Source organism: Telmatherina bonti (assembly GCF_933228915.1).
Source record: "Telmatherina bonti genome assembly, chromosome: 9".
Lineage (NCBI taxonomy): Eukaryota > Metazoa > Chordata > Actinopteri > Atheriniformes > Telmatherinidae > Telmatherina > Telmatherina bonti.
The window spans coordinates 36,736,253-36,752,815 of record NC_136627.1 but is presented as its reverse complement, the minus strand read 5'-3'; the positions used below and the strand labels follow the sequence as shown (position 1 = coordinate 36,752,815).

At 43.4% G+C, this 16,563-nt stretch overlaps 1 protein-coding gene across 1 annotated transcript in view; it reads right to left on the bottom strand.

The window, feature by feature from the left end:
- dlc (deltaC) overlaps nt 1-16,045 on the bottom strand; it is a gene marked incomplete at its 3' end in the record, with an annotated part of 73,959 nt that extends 57,914 nt beyond the window's left edge. Inside the window, exons 1-5 of the mRNA XM_079246085.1 lie at nt 15,958-16,045; nt 15,275-15,508; nt 15,093-15,153; nt 14,177-14,434; nt 12,410-12,601 (exon numbers count right to left, since the gene is read on the bottom strand). Of these exons, the coding sequence (XP_079102211.1) occupies nt 12,410-12,601; nt 14,177-14,434; nt 15,093-15,153; nt 15,275-15,508; nt 15,958-16,008 (796 nt within the window). The 5' untranslated portion in view covers nt 16,009-16,045. The remainder of the gene's footprint in view (nt 1-12,409; nt 12,602-14,176; nt 14,435-15,092; nt 15,154-15,274; nt 15,509-15,957) is intronic.
- Between the last annotated feature and the right edge of the window lie 518 nt (nt 16,046-16,563).

Below are 16,563 nucleotides of genomic sequence, written 5' to 3'. Positions count from 1 at the left end.
AAAAAAAAAACAGTGTCGTTCACATGTCTGATGAGGATTCAACACTGTAACACTGTAGAAAGCTCAGAAAACTCCAAATACCATCATAGGAACTCTTTAAGAAAAGACCAATCTGTTGGTCACATTGTATTTCCAGGGTATTTTTTTTGGCAAGTCTCCACATCAGACTCCAAAATGCTGTTCAGACCTGTTACGACCTGTTAAGACACGCGTGTTTGTTGCTGTGAGACAGGAAGGAAAAAATCACGAAGATGCTGGTAGCTATGAGAAATGTCCCCGAAGTGCTCCTCCAAACGATCTGCCATGGCGTTTACCTCCTGCCTTGTGTTCGTGCTCGTGTTTGCAAATATTCAAGTCATGATTGCAACTTGCACACACAACACATGACCTCATCCCATGTTTCTAGCATGCCAAGCAGCCATGATACGTACACAAAAACGCTGCAAACAGGCCAGGAGTCCAGACTTAAGGCCCAGTATGTAGTTGGTTAATGGTTACGTGGACACGTCTGAATGGTGATGATCTGTACCCCTGAACCTTATACCATAAGCCCCCCAGACTACTGTAAACCCCCCCCCCCAGACTTTAGCAACATACCATCCCTGTGTTCTGCAGAAACAGCTTCTCAGTCGTGTCAAGTGGCCAAAAACAAAATCCTTCATCTGTACCTTCAGATAATCTTTCTTCACTCCTCTCCCATCCAAACACACCAAACATGCACTTTGGACTCCTGAACTTTTCTGTCCTGTAAAAAAACGGACAGTTTACAGCTTCATGCGTGACCAGGATTTCTGACTGCACCGATGCTTCAGGTTCATCAGCTGCATGATCTTTTGGAGTAAAACATCTTCCGTATGACCCCATTTCAAAATGTTTTAACCACTGAACAGGAGGTTGGACCAGCAGCTGCCCCAGAACATCAGAAACTCAGCTCTACAACCCTGGAGGAGTTTTATCTAACAGATTCCAGGTTTTAATGACGGAGACTCGGTCCAAACTCTCCAACATGTGGGGGTGGAGTTCACAACCATCAAAACTGAAGATGATGGAGTTGTTAGCTCTTAGGCGACACAACCAGACTCAGATTCCCTTTCAGAGTTAAAAATTACTGGACTTTCCTTCAGTCTGTTTATTGATGAAAACCAGAGATGTTCACAGGTCCAGGCTGAATCTCAGGAACAATCTGGTCTCCTTAGAGGAATGCATCATGTAAAATGTTGGATTTTATGCTGATGATAGTCAGATATATATGTTACTTACAAAGAAAAATGCCTTCTCCATTGCACATCTTCTAGCACATGGGTGTCAAACTCCAGTCCTCGAGGGCCGGTATCCTGCAGGTGTTCAACACACCTGATTCAGATCAAACGGATCCAGCAGCTTCTTCTCAAAATATTTATTCCTTTTGGTCAGGTGTGTTGGAGCATGGAGACAACAAAAACCTGCAGGATCCCGGCCCTCGAGGACTGAAGATTGACACCTGTCTTCTAGCGTGTCTGGAAGACGTCAAAGCCTGATTGGCTCTAAACTTCTTACATCTTAACGAAGGAAAAACTGAAGTGATGGTGTTTGGTCCCAGTGGAGCTCGTGAACCCCCACCTGTTGATTTGGGCTCTTTGGCAGGTTTTGTAAACCCAACAGTATCAACCCTGGGTTTTAAGATGATCAGTGATATAAAACTGGATCAGTAAATCAGCAGAAGTCCGACTGTTTCCCCATCAGACATGTGGCTAAAGCGGCTCTATGATGCTATGTCTAGTTTTCTGAGCTGTCTACAGTGTTATAGTGATGAATACTCATCAGACATGTGGACGGCGCCGTTTTTATCACCTAAACGCATGTTTTCCAGCACTCTACGTTTGGTTTCCATGGTGACGGAAACAACTGGTTTTAGAGTTTTTTCTACTTCGAGATTCTAGTGACGTCTTGGGGAGTGACTCAGTGATTGGTCATCTTCTCTAGGTTGTCTCTACGTTCACGAGAAGAAAGCCACGCCCACCTTCACTGCTCAGTATAACTACTGCTAGCAGCTGACCAATCAGACGCAGCCTGCAGGACAGAGGGCGGAGCTTTCTCTGTTGCCGTGTTTCTGGTGGAGGCTGATCTGAAAGGATCAATACAACATGACTGAAAGGGTTTGTGTGAAAAATGCTTGATTATTTCTTCCCCTTCCGGACTTGCATATTAGAATAAATTAGACAGAAATGTGCATCATAGAGACACTTTAACGTCAGACCTTTTCCTGCTCAGCAGCACTGTGAAGCAGTAAGTCATGCCTTTGGTACATCTCGTCTGGATTCCTGTAATGCTCTCTATGTTGGGCTCTTTCTTCGGGTATTTGGGGTGATTAGGTATTTCTGGCTTCTCTCCACTGGCTGCCAGTAAACTACAGGATTCATTTTAAGATTCTTTTATGTGTTTTTAAATCTTTAAATGGTCTGGTCTCGCCTCACCTGCCCAGTGCCTCAGGTCAGCTGACCTGCTGCTCCTGGACGTACCGAGGTCCAAACGGAGGCTCAGATGGGACAGAACTTTTCCAGTTCTAAACTGTGGCATGAACTCCCCTCCACATTAGACAAACTTCCTCACTGTCCATTTCCAAAACTTCTTAAAACCCATTTTTATTCTTTGGCCTTTAACCCAGCATGAGACAGCTTCTGGTCAGTGTGTTTTATTTACTGCTTATTTATTTTGTTTTATTGTCTTAATTTCTTACTCCCTGTATGACCTGGGGGGAATTAAATTGAAAAAAATTGAATATCGAGACATTTTGCTTCACAATTTTAAAATTGATTTTTTTTTTTTTTTTTTTTTTTTTTAAATAAATAAAAATAATCCATTATAAAATTTTTGTAATTTTTATTGTTTTTATTGATCTTTTTACTTGTCTTCTTAGGCGTTATAGCAGCAGAATGATGGTCTGGCTACTGTGTTGTTTTGTCTTAAATAAAAGCAAGCCGCAACCTCCGGCGGTTAAAAGTGAAGCCTATTCGTAAGTGCCACTAGGAGCTCCAAAACATAGTGAATCCCCATAGACTCCCATGTTAAAAAGACCAACTTCATGGCAGAAATAAACATGTTTACAGCAGAAATAAACATGTTTACAGCCTGGTTCAAAAATCTGTTAGGTTTAATAGGTCAGGTTTACCTTCATGACAACTGTGGGGGGAGTGAATTTTTTTCTAACTCGCCCGTTTAAAAGTAATTTAATCTCAAAATTCTGCATATTTAGGGATGTGTCCTTTTGATTGACAGGTACCCGATCTCCTGCTTCATGAAGGATGTATGTAGAACGATCACGGTTTTTAGCCGGTTAACAACGTGACTTAGCTTTAGCCTCTGTTAGCTGGTTAGCTCTGTTAGCTCCGGGTTAGCTCTTAGCTCTAGGCAGGTTAGAGTTTGCGAGATGTCAATCATCCATGACATGCTACCATCCCCTCTCTCAGCTCCACCTCTTTGCCCATTTTTGACATTTTCCGGGCAAGACCACATGCATGACACTGCCACGATGGGGATGGTAGGAACCGCCCACCGAGCTTCAATTCAGCTTTTCAGAAACCTACTGGTGTCGTAACTGAGGCTCTGCCCATCCTTTCTGTACAGTCCATGATCAGGAAAGAAAAATCTTCCTTCCATCTCTTCAGTCGGGTACCCAAGTTGTGTTTTCTGAGCAGATTGGACGTCCTAACAGACTTCCAAACAAACTTGGGTCAGTAAAGATGAATTACCGGGGAGTGAATTTTTTTTCTAACTCGCCCGTTTTAAAAGTAATTTAATCTCGAAGTTCGGCATATTTAGGGGCGTGTCCTTTTGATTGACAGTTACCCAACCTCCCGCTTCAAGTCAGAGGAACGTAGAACAACCGCGGTTTTTAGCCGGTTAACAACGTGACTTAGCTTTAGCCCGCTTACCTCCGTTAGCTGGTTAGCTCCTGTTATCTCCGGGTTAGCTCGGTTAGCTCTTAGCTACAGAAAGCTCGGAGTTCGCTCAATGTCAATCATCCGCCATGACCCTCACAGCCCCCCTCTCAGCTCCACCTCTTTGCCCATATTTGTATTTTCCAGGCGAGACGACACGCATGCCCCTGCCAAGATGGTGATGGTAGGAACCGCCCACCGAGCTTCAATTCAGCTCTTCAGAAACCTACGGGTGACGTCACGGAGGCTCCACCCATCTTTTATATACAGTCTATGGTTAAAATTAAGGCAAATGATGAGCAAATAAAAAGTTTAGTGCATTTTTTGTTTGTTGTCTACAAAAATCAGCAATATCAAAGAATCGGGAGAATCTCGATTTAAATCAAATCGGCAGCCAAAAAAACAGAATCAAATCAAATTGGGACGAAAGCGTTTTGTCGCCGCCCTGTTGTGTAGCACTTTGTTCCAACCTGGTTTAACTACCAGGTTTTCAATGTTTCCCTGCTGCAACACACTCTTGCAAATGAACTTGGATTGTTGTGAAGTTCTGCAAAAACCTTTTAATGAGTAATAATAATTCACAGGCGTGTTGCAGCAGGTAAACACGTAAAACCTGCAGGACGGTGGCTCAACAGTTGGTGTAGTATACATATATATATATAAGTATATATATATATATATATATATATATATATATATATATATATATATATATATACATATATATATATATATATATATATATATATATATATATATATATATATATACTTAAACAAAATAGCGCCCGCTCTTAAGCGGAAGTATATTGAGTGTGACCCGGTTGTTGTGGATCTGTTGTTGTGTTTTGCCACGAACCTACTGCAGTAAAAAGGGACACGCAGTACTCAACCTGGTGTCGTACTTGTCTACTCAGCACCACAAAGTGTGTCATGTTATGGTAACAGAAAATACCACATGGTGTCAGAAGTGGGATGCAATTGTATTTTGAAATGCATACCCTTTTGCAAATTGAAGTATTATTGTTATATTGCACTGTTGAGCTAAGGTTATTACATGGTTATATGTACTGAGAAATATATTTCAAGTTAGATATACATCTGCCAATTTGTCAATTTATTATTTTGAAGGTTAAAAGTTACAGGCAGTTATGTCTAGGACTTAAGTATTTTATTTTACGTCTCCACAGCTGAGAAAAAGTTTTGTTTTTGTAAGAAAGGAGGATGTAGTATATAGTGCCGCGCATATATACTTATATAAAATAGTGCCCGCTCTTAGGCGGAAGTATATTGAGTGTGACCCGGTTGTTGTGGATCTGTTGTTGTGTTTTGCCGCGAACCTACTGCAGTAAAAAGGGACACGCAGTACTCAACCTGGTGTCGTACTTGTCTACTCTGCACCACAAAGCGTGTCATGTTATGGTAACAGAAAATACTACAGTTGTCAGGTTACGTCTGATCATTTAGTTTTACTCCGCTCAGTCCAGGGTTGCGAGTTGGACTGGATCAAAAACAGAGGAATCTGCGTACTTTTCTAAGAAACAGAACCAGTAAAACCGTGTTCTTTAGAGGGTCTGATCCCAGTTTAGTTCCAGCTTAAGGAAAGAGTCTGATCACATTCAGTAGAGCCAATCTGACGGAGTTAACGTTAGTAGTACAGAGCTAATGTTTACATGGCTGTGGCGCTGTGCTAGCTGCTAAATTAGCTGCTACATTAGCATCATTAGCTGCTACATCCACGAGAAGCAAGAGCTTTGTTCTCGTTCATTAGGTCACAAGAACAGAATTACATAATTTTGAAGGGATGTGGATGTGGGGACGTCCTGCACCTTGTTCTCGACGTATGATTGGTCGGACATTTGGAGTGGGCGTGGTTAACGTGGAAAAGCTGCTGCTTCCACATTTTTGTTGATGCATGTCGAATGGATCGTCTTAATGAACGGCTGGTGGAGGTGGTGAGAAAGTACGACACGCGTGGCATTTAGAGACACGGATCCCGGCGCAGAACCGTCAACAGACTAACCTTCTCGTTAAATATGAAATAACGGTTTGTGCACATAGAGACACGGACATCACCACGCGGTGATCCCTACCCCGTCGCAGGAGAAGCTTCTCATGGAGGATGAATTAAAACAAATCTGTTTATTTTGTTTTTGCCGCCTCGAGAGGAAGAGCAACGTTCTGAGGAGGATGTAACAGGATCCAGAGCGACTAACCAGACAGGTTTTACTGTGGACGTTGTGGATCCAGCCTCCTGGATGTTCATACCTCGTTAAGCTGCTGTTATATTTATTTCTTTTATTCCATTTTTAGGACCCAAAAGTTCCAGCCTTGCTGCAGCAACAGATGTTTTCAGCAGTGTTTTTATTGATCGTATGTTACGGACACGTCAGTGTTTGTGCTACATGTAGAGAAATGACAGCAGACGAGAGATCAGGGAGAAAAAAGATTTTTTAAAAAACATTAAAAATGTCCAAGTTAAGTTTCAAGTCACTGGAAATGCATCTTAACTACGACTTGAGTCCGACGGACTTGAGTCTTACGATGCATCAAGTTGAGACACTGTTTCTGAAAACATCAACATACATTTGCTGGAGTACAACAAAAACTTAATTCGGTAATTCATCTTTACTGACCCAAGTTTGTTTGGAAGTCTGTTAGGACGTCCAATCTGCTCAGAAAACACAACTTGGGTACCCGACTGAAGAGATGGAAGGAAGATTTTTCTTTCCTGATCATGGACTGTACAGAAAGGATGGGCAGAGCCTCAGTTACGACACCAGTAGGTTTCTGAAAAGCTGAATTGAAGCTCGGTGGGCGGTTCCTACCATCCCCATCGTGGCAGTGTCATGCATGTGGTCTTGCCCGGAAAATGTCAAAAATGGGCAAAGAGGTGGAGCTGAGAGAGGGGATGGTAGCATGTCATGGATGATTGACATCGCGCAAACTCTAACCTGCCTAGAGCTAAGAGCTAACCCGGAGCTAACAGAGCTAACCAGCTAACAGAGGCTAAAGCTAAGTCACGTTGTTAACCGGCTAAAAACCGTGATCGTTCTACATACATCCTTCATGAAGCAGGAGATCGGGTACCTGTCAATCAAAAGGACACATCCCTAAATATGCAGAATTTTGAGATTAAATTACTTTTAAACGGGCGAGTTAGAAAAAAATTCACTCCCCCCACAGTTGTCATGAAGGTAAACCTGACCTATTAAACCTAAAGTGGATTTTTGAACCAGGCTGTAAACATGTTTATTCCTGCTGTAAACATGTTAATTTCTGCTGTAAACATGTTTATTCCTGCTGTAAACATGTTTATTTCTGCTGTAAACATGTTTATTCCTGCTGTAAACATGTTTATTCCTGCTATAAACATGTTTATTTCTGCTGTAATCATGTTTATTCCTGCTGTAAACATGTTTATTTCTGCTGTAAACATGTTTATTCCTGCTGTAAACATGTTTATTCCTGCTATAAACATGTTTATTTCTGCTGTAAACATGTTTATTCCTGCTGTAAACATGTTTATTCCTGCTATAAACATGTTTATTTCTGCTGTAAACATGTTTATTCCTGCTGTAAACATGTTTATTTCTGCTGTGAAGTTGGTCTTTTTAACATGGGAGTCTATGGGGATTTGCTCTGTTTTGGAGCCCCTAGTGGATGAAGGGGGAACTGCAGGTTTCAGCTTCACTTTTAACCGGTTATGTTGCTGCTTGCTCCTGAGATGTGACCATCAGTCAGTCTTCGGTCTTTTCAGTCACATTGCTGTAAAAAGCGCTGCTTGTTTTGTCAAAATTAATCATCAGCGCAGCTTTCAATTATGACTGCTGCCTCCCTTCTTCACCAATGAGCTGCTAACGGAGGTGGGAAGTATACACCAAGAAAACAGAAAGATGTTCATCAAAATGCAAAATTGCTGCTCGTCATTCTGGTGTAAAAGGTCCCTAATGTAGTTCTGGAAGATTCTCCAACTATTCTAAGTATTTATTTATTATTATTATTGTTATTATTATTATTATTATTATTATTATTATTATTATTGTTATTATTGTTATTATTATTATTATTAATAATAATAATAATAATAATAATAATATTATCATTATTGCCTGTATTATAGCATTATTATTATTATTATTATTAATATTATTGTTATCATTATTACCTGTATTATAGCATTATTAATGTTATTATTATTATTATTATTATTACATGTTATTTATTTATTATTTAATTATTGTGATTTTTTTATTTCTTTTTTTATTTATTTCTTTCTTTTTTTTTTGCTAATTTTATTTTAAGTATTTATTTATTTTAGTATTGAATTGGCCGCAGGTAAGGGTCAGAGTTGGGTATAACAAGTAAGGTTGTAATACCTTTCATCCAAGCTACATCTGAGAATCATCAAGTGAGCTCACACTCCTGAACATCTGGGTTTTGAAGGTAATGTCAAAGTGTTTAATTCTTAGGTCAGATCCACATCCAGTGACTTTAACGCCACACCAGGTGCAGGTGCTCATTTCCAGGCTACAAGAAGGAACACATCGGGCATTTACCGCCCACAAGGTCTCACACTGAAACTCTCAGCAACATCTGTAAGACAGCTAACGGCTTGCGGTTAGTCCATCTGGGTGTACTGATGATCCAGTCTGAGATGAACTGGTCGGGATTTCTACGTACCGACGTGGTCAGACGTGTTTCCCAGCAGGTAGGTGATGAGACGTAGCTTAGCAGGTGCTGCTAACGCCAGCTAGGGATGCTAAAAGATGGAACCAGCTTGTTTTATCAGGTGTTTTACCTGAATGTAGAGATAAAATTCTCTGGGGATCGTCAGCTTAGTGCCTAACATGGTTCTGGAAGATTCTCCCAGCAGAAGATTACCTGTGGACAGGTGAGGGTGTCAGAAGTGGGAATGAAAGCAGCGTGGTCCAAAGGATGGGTTGTTGTTCAACACTTCAGACTCCATCAGAGAAGCTTCAGTAAGTTCAGTAAATGTTTCTCATCGACAGACTGGAAAGAACTTTGGTCTTTCAGCGTCTGCAGCCGAATATCAGGGACATTTGGGAAGTCTGGAGACATCTCAGAGAGGAAAAGACGAGGACAGAAACCACTGCTGGATGGACAGGAGCTTCAAGTCCCATGATCAGTGAAACACATGGACTCCGGAGGACCTGAGAGAACCATTTTAACTCATCAAAGTCCACCTCTGGATCCAGAACCAGACCCTGAAACTGGATCAGACGGGGAAGACTGACAGGAAGGACACGGACTTCTCTGGACACCAGCTGATTTAAGTGGACAGAAAGACGACGGACACGTGTCCTGTGGTCACATGAGACCATGTCGGCTGCTTCTACGTCCGAAAGATAGGAAAGATCATCCAGACTGTCGTCAGAGAAATCTGGGACGGTACAGAGGACGTCAACGCCTGCGGTGGACGTTGTGAAGGTTGATGCAGACATTCTGGAGAGACACACGTTCCCATCAAGGCGACGTCTCTTCTGGGACTCAACAGGAATGGGACGGATTCCTGTGGAAAACTCTGGGAGTTTCCGAAGTTTCCAGGACGTGAAAAGTCTCATCGCAGGACGCGTCTGGAGGACACTGCAGTGAGGCAGCAGGACGATGTCTCAGCTAACGACACGCTGCATAAAAACAGCCGGATCCTCAGAGATCCTCGCCGTCAGGAAGCAGAAAGACGATCCAACCTCTCCAACTCGGTTCATGTCTCAGCTGATGATCTTCACGCTTCCTGTAAACGGGAAGTTTTCACCTTTCACATGATGCTTCCCTCCTCTTCGTTGCAGCCGCAACTCTTCCAAGAAGCTTCGTTAATATTAAATAAAGTCTTCTTTTAGTCATTAAACACACTTTCATGCATCTTCACCAGGTTTGTGGCCGGACCGAAAGGAAAACATGGATCTAACCTCTGCAGATTTAAACCTTCAGTTGGTAGAAAATCTGATAAACAGTGAGGAAGACAAAAACTTTGCTGATCATAACCTGACTTTAATATTCTGGTGGACGTTTGTCTGCATGAGGATCATTAAGGTCCGAGCCATACGAAGTATGGAAAACAACAAGGGCCCCACCAAATTATTGTTGTCAGCACAACTCGGCCATTTTTGACCCCCTTAGCCTCCGTGAAAAGTTGCGTAACTTGGCACACACCTCAAGCCTGGCAAAAATAGCGATATTCTTGGGTCCGCATGCACGCCAATGCAAAAATGCCTCAACGGCGCCCCCTAGAAACGCCAAAAATGGCCCCTAGAATGGGGTAAAAAAAGTTTAGTTTGATGTAGGATGACGAAATTCGGCACACGTCTCACACGTAAAGACGAGTAGAAAAGTCAATGAAGCACATTTTGTCATGGCAATAGGCTGTCCGCCATCTTGGCGTTTACGACCATTTTTTTTACCATTTTTTTTTTTCAATTTGGGCGCATCGTATTTGAACGAACTAATATGAGGCGATTCATGCGATTGGCTCCACATTCACCAGGAAGCTTCGTGACTAGATGGTGATCAAAAGTTATTCAAATCTTTCTGATAGGACAAAGCGTGTTACCGTGGCAACCCATGGGAAAAAGCGTTCTCGCCATGAAACACCGTTCACTCATATCATCACAGAACTACATACGATCTACGAACTGAATCCATTCATATTTGGTAGGTTCTTCACACAATGAAACACGTATTGGGGGGGGGGTTTCCAAGTCCCCAACGTCTACTTTGACCTACGAAAGCTACGAAATTCGGCACACATGTAACATCCCAAGAGAAGCAAAAAAGTATATTAAGCACTTGTTACCATGGCAACGGGGTGTCCGCCATCTTGGCGTTCATACCCAATTTCTTTACTTAAAGCTAATTGTATATCCCCATAGAAATACAATTGATCTGCACCAAAAATAAAGTGTTTGGTCCTTGACATAGTCCACAATGTGGGGGGTTGGGGGGGGTCTTCGGCATGAGGGGAGGACCCAATGGATGCCACTTGCGGCTTTAATTTATATTATAACCACATTTTATGATCTAATGTGATTATTTCTTCATGAAAAAGCCAGAACAGGAGAAATCCTGGAGCTGGTTTGTTAGAAAACTCTCTACCTACCAGTTTCATGACTCTGTTTTGGTCGGACACTGCAGCGAGGAGTTTGTTTAACCACCTGACCATCGTCCTGAGCTGCTTTGCAGCCGCAGTCATGATCTGCCAGTCCATCTAACCATAGTCTGTATATAAAAGATGGGCGGAGCCTCCGTGACGTCACCCGTAGGTTTCTGAAGAGCTGAATTGAAGCTCGGTGGGCGGTTCCTACCATCACCATCTTGGCAGGGGCATGCACGTTGTCTCGCCCATAAAATACAAATATGGGCAAAGAGGTGGAGCTGAGAGGGGGGCTGTGAGCGTCATGGTGGATGATTGACATCGAGGGAACTCTGAGCTTTCTGTAGCTAAGAGCTAACCGAGCTAACCCGGAGATAACAGGAGCTAACCAGCTAACAGAGGTAAGCAGGCTAAAGCTAAGTCACATTAACCGGCTAAAAACCGCGGTTGTTCTACGTTCTTCTGACTTGAAGCGGGAGATCAGTACCTGTCAATCAAAAGGACACGCCCCTAAATATGTCGAACTTCGAGATTAAATTACTTTTAAACAGGCGAATTAGAAAAAAATTCACTCCCCCCCACAGTTGTCGTGAAGGTAAACCTGACCTGTTAAAAGGAAACCAGGCTGTAAACATGTTTATTTCTGCTGTAAACATGTTTATTTCTGCTGTAAACATGTTTATTTCTGCTGTAAACATGTTTATTTCTGCTGTGAAGTTGGTCTTTTTAACATGGGAGTCTATGGGGATTTGCTCTGTTTTGCAGCCCCTAGTGGATGAAGGGGGAACTGCAGTTCTATTTTTACCGCCAGAAGTTTCCGCTTGCCTCTGATTATTAAAAATGCCACATTTTTATACATGCAATATTTTACTCCTATAGATACTTTGTTTTTAATATTTAACTTTTTATTTCGCTAATTTATTTTATTTCTATTACATAGAAATACAATTCATTCATTTTCTGAACCACTAAGACCAGTTCAGGGTCGCAGGGAAGCTGAAGTCTATCCCAGCTATCACTGGTGGAGAGGCAGGTACAGCTGGACAGGTCACCAGTCCATCACGTTTATAACATAATGTCATATTAATATAATAGAAATATTCTACAAACAGGAATAATATAATTCCTTTACATGTTTATCACTGGGTAATGTAAATGTATAGTAAAAAAAAAAATGTAAAAAATGTAAGTAAATTCTTCAGTGAGTGTTTGGTGCGTACGACGAGGCAAAGTTATAAAAATTCATCCTGACTTATGAATTTACCAGAAAAGCCTTCAGGTCGTCGACACGATGCATCAAAGGGTTAAAGCAGAAATACAGCAGATGTTCAGCTGGCGAGCCGGTGAACCGGATTGGCTGGCCCGTTTCCAGGTAAACCCACCTTGGTTGCAGTACAGGCCTCCCCAGCCCTCCTTGCAGTTGCACTGCCAGGGCTGCTGGCAGGTCCCGTGGAGGCAGCCGGGATGGCGGTCGCACTCGTCGCAGCGTCTGCCCCGCCAGCCCTGCCGGCACACACACTCCCCGGGAGACTCGCAGTAGCCGTGCTGCTCGCTGCACCCCGCTGCACAGATGGCTGATGGGAGGAGACGATGGGGGGGAGAAAGGGAGAAAGGAGGAGGAAGGAGGAGAGAGTTAGAGAGCAGCTCCTCTACAAGTGCTGTTTAAGTAGAGAACACAGCAGCTGGCTCGCATGACAAAAGCAACACATGCCGTCTCCTTTCACGCAACGAAGCGCACATTAGGCTGCAGCGCGTGTCCCCGTTCAAGCGGTAGGCTGCCGGGGGGGCGGGGCTATGGCCGACCGGGGGCCCTTTGTCGAGCTCAAAACAAAAGCAGTGAACTTTCTGGAGACTCTACGGAGGAGCTTCAGGTTGTTTATGTTCTGCAGCCGCTGCAACTAAAAATGGCATCAAAAACCGCATCAATTCAATCGGAAGACACGTTGCCATGACAACAGGGGGAAGAGGACCCTGCTACACAAACACAAGGCAATAAAACATCTTAAATTTTATTTTATTATCATCCAGTTCAACCCAATTCATTCTAAATAACCTGACAAACTGTAGTCCAATTCAACCCAGTTCATTATAATTCAGCTTAATTAGATTTCTATAATGTAATTAATTACATTAATGTTCCCATTTCCTTTCATTCACTTTAATCCAATTCACTTTTGTCCATTTTAGTCTGATACAATATGGTTGTAATGAATGGAAATTAAAATTGGATTCAATCTAAAGACAATATTCGATATTAATACGTTGGTTTCTGTAAACCGGCTACAATTTTTAATTAATTGGCTTGTATGAACACATTGCCATGAACTGGACGATGATTTGTTTTAACGGCATCATAATGAATCGGTTTCCATTGAAATGTGCCCACGATGATTTTGATGTGAACCGGCGCGATACAAATAAAGTTCAACTGGATTGAAATTATTTACGGATTAATTCAATTTAAATGTTTTATTGAATTCCAATTCAGTCTACGTATGTAACACAATTCAATCCAGTTCATTTCAATCCCAGTTCATTTCCAGTATTTACTATTTATAATCCACTTCATTCCAGTTTAATCCAGTTCATTTTGTCAAATACATTCAATCTAATTATAAGTGAAATAATTAATTTTCAATTCGAAACTATTCATTTCAATCAGATATTGAGTCTGATTCATTTCAGTTCATTTCTGAATGGAGATTCCAGTTCCAGTTCTAGTTACATGGATGATCATGAACTGGTTTTCCAATTCACTCCAATTCATTCTGATTCATTCCAGCTCCGCTTGTTTCCTTTCTGTCTGATTAAATTAAATATTCAATTTCCTTCATTATCAATCAATTCTTTCCAGTGAAACATTATTTAATCCACTTTAATCTGTTCAATTAAAATCAAATAAATTCCGATTGAAACTGAATCAATTCAGTCCAGTTTATGTTGTATAAATTGATCTTCTATTCCGTTTAATTTTTTCATATTTTCCTCAAGTTGAATCCAGTTTATCATCATGTTTCCTTCCTGTCTGATCAATCGGTTCAATTCATGTATTAATTTCACTCTTGATCGTTTCTTTGTGTCAGTTTATGAAAAGACGTGTCACCATGGCAACCACGTTTTGCATCCGGGCGTTCTGGCCCGTTACTCACGGTCCGAGCAGTACTCGCCCCTCCAGCCCTCCAGGCAGCGCCGGTTCCCCTCGCCGTCGCAGTCAAAGTGGCCGAAGGTGTCGTTGCGAGGCCGGCAGTAGGCGGAGCATCCCTCGCCGTGGTAAAACTTGTTGCAGACGACGTGGTAGGAGAAGCGAAGGCTGCTCTGGTTGTCGCCATATTCCCCCCGGGACCATTCCTCCCTGAGAGCCAGGCTGTGGTTGATCGCCATCCGGCTGATCAGGTTGTTCTGGTTCTCTGGATGAGCGGGGAAGTAAAGGTGGAAAAACGTCGCGTTTGTCAGAAACATCGGAACATTTCCAGACTTTTCCGTCTCCATGACATTTGTTTAAAGTCGTAATTTAGCTTATTGATCATATTTTTGCCAGATTAAAAGTTCAACCATGACATGAGTCCACGACTTCAGTAAATATTCAATCAGTGTTGAAGCAGTTTGGTTTGTAAGGAGAGCCAGACGTGATCGATAATCCTCACATTTCAAGCAGTTCGGCTTCCAGTTGGGATTCAGCGATAAAATCTGTTTTTTACACACTGACTGTAAAACCATTTGTTTCTGCTGGAAAAACTGACTTATCTGTTTCAGACTTTATCACTAGTTACAGCAGCTCCTGGTTTGGAATAAAGTTCAGGAAGAAAAACACAAATATAAATATAACGCAGTTTAACTAGGTTAGGAAGCGTTGCGTCTCTGTGAGGTGGTCAGATGGGGTCAGACACCACAGAAAAGAAAAAGGACACATGAAGTTACTTTTCAGGGCATGAAGGTGAACAGAAATGTGGTTGGATGAATTCTGAAGTGGAGAAAAAAGCGCAGAAACTCTAAATATAGTGATAATTATGCGCGTTTCTGTCGCCGCCTGGCGGTGGCGCGGCGCAACTGCAGCAGCACTTTTACCTGCGGACTCCAGACCTGCAGGCCCCGCTTTCCAGGCTTCAACAATCAGAAAGAAAGTTCCCTGAAATGAATCAGAAAGCGTTTTCAGTGATCACATTCATCAGCTGATTCAGAGTGACGCGTGCACGCGCGCGCTCCTCTCTGCCAGATGAAACGCAGCAGGTGAGAATTTTCACACTTACCGACCACTTGAATTGCAGCGGCACCCTGATGGGGGGGCTCGCGGAGATGGAGCGGGGGTCCGAGCCGAAAATCTCGGTGAGCGCGGTCCCGTACGTGCACGGAGACATCGGGTTGTTGACGTGCTTGAGACACACGCGGAAAAAGATCCTGCAGTCGCGCGACTGGAGGCTGCAGACGCCGCTGGAGTTGCTGAAAGAGTCGATCTTCAGCTCGAAATCTCCAAAGGAGGGGGCCTGGATGGAGGGGAGGGGGGGGGGGGGGGGGGGGGGGGGGGGGGGTTAAAGGTAGAAGGGGGATGTGGGGGGGGGGGTCAGATGCTGAGGATGTGGTGAAGCAGATGCTTATTTATGTAACTTTTAGCGTGTAAAATTAGGACAATGTGCAAAATAAACAGAAGAAAATCAGATGTTCTGCCGCCTTTTTATTCATGCAGATGTTGTTAAAATATCTGTCCGACATGTTCAAACACTTTTTTCCCCCCAAATTTTTTTTTTTTCCAGTAAATGTGTTTAAATAAAGTTAAACTGAAAGAGGACGCACAGAGAAGTCAACACGCTGTGCGTAAAAGCGCACAACTCGGCGCCGCACAGCACCACCGCAGAACGAACCAAAACCCCGCAGCTCTGCGGTGCCACAACCCCAACCAACCTGCCCGTGCGCGCGTGCCGTCAGGGCTACTCACCGCTTGCGCAGAAACAACCAGCAGGAAACAGCGCAGCAACAAGCGCGCCATGGCGGAGCGGAGCGTCCAGGGGCCACGAAGCGCCGCGCGGTGCAGGTCAACCGGCTCCTGGAGAGTCCAAACAAGCGCGAGACAGCAGGAAACAAGCCGGACCGGAGGCGCGAGACAGCGGGAAACTAGTCGAAGCGGGTAGCGAGTAGAACCCGGTAGAATCCGGGTCAGTGCGCGTGAAGGCAGGAAGAGAAAACGAAAGATCCTGTCGGCTGTTGAACTCTGGACTGCAGCAGCTGCGCGTGCACCTCGGCTTTATAGCGCGGGGGGAGGAGTGGGGGAGGGGTGAGAAAGAGGAGGGGGCTCCAGAGAGGGGGGGGGGAGTCTACCTGGGAAGCAGCAGCCTGAGGAGCCGAACGCTCCGTTTTCCGCCTCCTCGCGCGCACACCAGCGGGTCCGAGATCTGCGCGCGACACCTGCCGCAGGTATCCCTGACGTCAACGAACTCTTCATCCCCAATGACGCGGCAAACCTCCATGTGACGTCACAGTTTCTGGACGTAAACTTCACGGAGAAGTTCCGCAGAGAACCAATCAGAGCAGCCGCTGCTGCTTT